The sequence below is a fragment of the Frankliniella occidentalis genome, unplaced genomic scaffold (genome assembly GCF_000697945.3).
Source record: "Frankliniella occidentalis isolate FOCC.00 unplaced genomic scaffold, Focc_3.1 Scaffold27, whole genome shotgun sequence".
Taxonomy (NCBI): Eukaryota; Metazoa; Arthropoda; class Insecta; order Thysanoptera; family Thripidae; genus Frankliniella; species Frankliniella occidentalis.
The window spans coordinates 1,753,562-1,756,906 of record NW_026267157.1 but is presented as its reverse complement, the minus strand read 5'-3'; the positions used below and the strand labels follow the sequence as shown (position 1 = coordinate 1,756,906).

The following is a 3,345-nucleotide window of genomic DNA, read 5'->3' as shown; positions in this document are numbered from 1 at the left end:
AAAATTTCAGCTAATTTTCATTTTATTTGAAGATTCCCGCCTCCGTCGCGACTCACGGCTTGCCCTCGTCCGGCGTGGCGGACGCCGCCCAGGACTCGTAGGCCGCCCTGGCCTCCTTGATGCAGGGCTGCATGTCGGCGCGCGCGAGCTGCTGCAGGATGAGGGCGCGCGTCTCGAACAGCTGCCGGGACTTGCAGTCGCACAGCCCCGGCGCCGCCAGCCGGTCGTTGACGTTGCGCAGCGCGCCGCGCAGGATGCTCTCCAGGAAGGTCTGCAGGAACAAGCATTTACGAATTTTAATAATCTGCAAAAATATCTCAAGGAAATTTTTCTGTTTCGTCGCTTAATTTTTTCATGAAAGTTAAACTTTTTAGTTATTTCCTGGAAACATTTAAATTTTTTTCCGAATTTTTCTGGAGAAGTTTCGAAATTTTCTGTAATTTTTTTTCGGATTTTTAAATTCCCAAGTCTTACTCACCGTGAAGCGGTCTTCGAGGCGCGTGCCCTCCACGTCGCGGCGCACGTGGTCGAGCACGTTGCCGACGGGCAGCCAGACGGCCGGGGAGGTCTCGCCCTGCAGCGAGCGGAGCAAGGGGAGCGCGTCGCCGAAGGGCAGCGCGCCGGCGTGCGCCAGCATCACGGCGTCGTGGAGGAGCTTGGCGCGCGTGCGCGGCGGCAGCTCGGGCGACTTGCGGTCGTTGAGCGCGTTGGACAGCAGCTCCCAGTTGCGCTTGTCGTAGTTGACGATGCACGGCGCCGCCTCCTCCGGGTTGACGACCAGGTAGCTGTCGCCCAGCGACGCGTTCTCCAGCAGCGCCGAGCGCGAGCTCATCCACAGGCGCGGCTGGTGCTCCTGCCGCGTGAAGGCCTGGCCCTCCGTCAGCGTCACGATCGGGATGTTCCACACCATGGCGTTCTCCTTGTCCAGGTCGCGCTCCTCGGGCGTGTAGTTGCGACGCCGGAACACGCTCTGCGGTCCGGGGAACAGGCCAAAGTTACCGACATTTAGTTGTCAACAGTTTTATGGCTAGTGCCCATTGCGGGCTACATGCACTAAACTCTGAGGCTGTTAGGGGTGGATTAGGAAACACTTTTTTCACAGCCCTAGGTTAAGTGCAGTGAAAAAAGCACTCCGCCCCTAAAGAAGACACGTAAGTGGTAGTTCCTCTATGCGCCGTGAGCTTTAGGTGGTATGAATACCACTTTAAGGACTATAAGGACTCCTGATCCTTTTCTGACCTCATAGTATTTGTACCCCCTGGAAGCAACGTTTAAAGGGAACGACCCCTTATATGCGCATAGCCTCCTGCCGGTCTGCCGTTGCCGGCCCGCACCTGCTGCAGCTTGGCGCTGTTGTCGTGGTCGTCGCGGCTCACGCTGAGCAGCGGGAAGCGGTCCTTGTCCACCCACGAGGCCACGATGGCCTCCACGTCGAGCGGCGCCTGCAGCGACTCGGCGGCGTAGGCGTGCTGCGTGAGCAGCTTCCACAGGTCGCTGGACGAGAAGAACCCGTCCTTCCTGGGGCAGCGGCAAGCGCGGGCGTGAGTGACGAAGAAACGAGCACATTTCAACGTCAAAATGACGTCAAAATGACGTTAAATGACTTGAAAGTTTCTCGGTACAGTGGTTGCCAACTAGGTGGCCGACAAATTCCCCGCAAGTACGCCTGTGGAGCGGTGCTGCTGCATCGGCGTCTGTCCACTAGGCAACATTTACACACGCTCACCAAGGAGTTGCCTGGTAGGCGGGCGTAGATGCAGCCCACTGCACACATGCGTATCCGATGTAAATGTGTTGCCTACCTAGCCGTCAGTGCTGGAAACGGCTATCCATGCAGAAATCAAGTGCTAAACGGTCCGAAAACCGACTCGAAGCTTGTGCGGATGCGGTGGTGCATATCGGCCAACAACACTGAGACAAAACGTCGTGTCGTACAGACCATATACTTTACGTGATGAAAAGCGGCTCGACCCCCCCCCCCCAAGTATAAATCAAAAGTGTCCCGTCCTTTTCTTTATAACAGCGAACTGCTGTTATGGTTTCATCAGAGTCGCCGTCTCGCAAACTTCTTTTTACGAGTTGAGGAATGGAGTTAAAGCTGGCGAAGGTTCCCGCGTCCGCTTGTCTGACGGGGGCCGACGCGACGATATCGGCTCGGAGCGCGAAAATAAGGATTCGCGAATAAAGTTTTGGCGTGCGCTTCTCTTACTTTTCGTCCAGGAGTCCCTTGAGCGCCGCCTTGAACGTCCTCTCGCCCAGCGTGATGGCCAGCATGCGCACGATGAGCTCGGCTGGGGCGAATTTGGAGGTTAGGAATGTTCATTTCATTTAATTTCATTTCATTGGGGCGGGGCGGGGTTGGGGGCGCATTCTCACAACTTACTTTTGATGCCTTGGAGGGCGGGCCGCTGCGCGCTCGTCAGTCCCGTCAGGGGGAACTGGGAGCCCAGCTCGTAGTACACCGAGTAGAGCGCGTTCACGAGCAGGTCCGACTTGTCCGACTGTCCGCGAGGAACACAAGGGAGCGCTCAGTTAGCTTAGAAAGGTTTTTTTTTTACAAGCTCAAAGCTGTCTCAGGGGGAGGTGGATAGGGTCTGAAAGGGGTACATCAGTAAACAAAATCAGAAAAAAAACAGGTGTGGAAGCCCTCGGTGTTGCGCTGCCTTACCTCGTACTGGCGGCAGCGGCAGGTGTTGTTGCCCTTGGCGGCGGGGGCGGTCGTGCCGGTGGCCGGGGCGGCGCTGGTCGCCGCCGCGGTGGTGGCGGGCGCGGGCGTGGTGGCGCCGTGCTGGTGCTGGTGGTCGCCGTGGCCGTCGTGGCCCTGGTGGCCCTGGTGGCCGGCGTGGCCGCGGTGCAGCTGCGCGCGCTCGCTGCCCTCGGCCGTCTCGCGCGGCCGCAGCGCGCGCACCGTCTCGGAGGCCACGTAGTTGGCGAGCGCCTCGCTGACGGCCCGCGTGTCCGGCACGGGGGTCACCATCACGCCCAGGTACTGCTCCGCCACGACGCGCGCCAGCCGCAGCAGCAGCCCGTCCATGTTGGGGTCGAACTGCAGGTCGCTCTCCCTGGGGCGGGACAGAAAAAAGACGCGAAGGTCATCCTCGACCGTACGGCACGGAGGCACGGAGTCTGGCCGGAGTGGAACGCACCCCGTCCAGGAGGTGGAGGGATGCGAAGAGAGCGGGGGAGAGCGAGCGAGAAAGAGAGAGAGGGCGCAGATATACCATAGCAGTCTGGCTGGCCATCCCCTGCCTAGAAACCCTCCATAATTTATGGACAGCTCCCGAGCGGTCGGGGCCGGGGTGTGGGTGGAGCGGAAGGGTGAGCTCTACCTTGACTGTAGCTGTT

General features: G+C 59.2%; 1 protein-coding gene across 1 annotated transcript in view; it reads right to left on the bottom strand.

The window, feature by feature from the left end:
* The window catches only part of LOC113209321 (uncharacterized), a gene marked incomplete at its 5' end in the record, with an annotated part of 14,220 nt that overhangs the window by 6,478 nt on the left and 4,397 nt on the right, over positions 1-3,345 (bottom strand). The window contains 6 exon segments of the mRNA XM_052265469.1: positions 57-271; positions 479-970; positions 1,335-1,518; positions 2,210-2,291; positions 2,384-2,501; positions 2,669-3,062. Of these exon segments, the coding sequence (XP_052121429.1) occupies positions 57-271; positions 479-970; positions 1,335-1,518; positions 2,210-2,291; positions 2,384-2,501; positions 2,669-3,062 (1,485 nt within the window).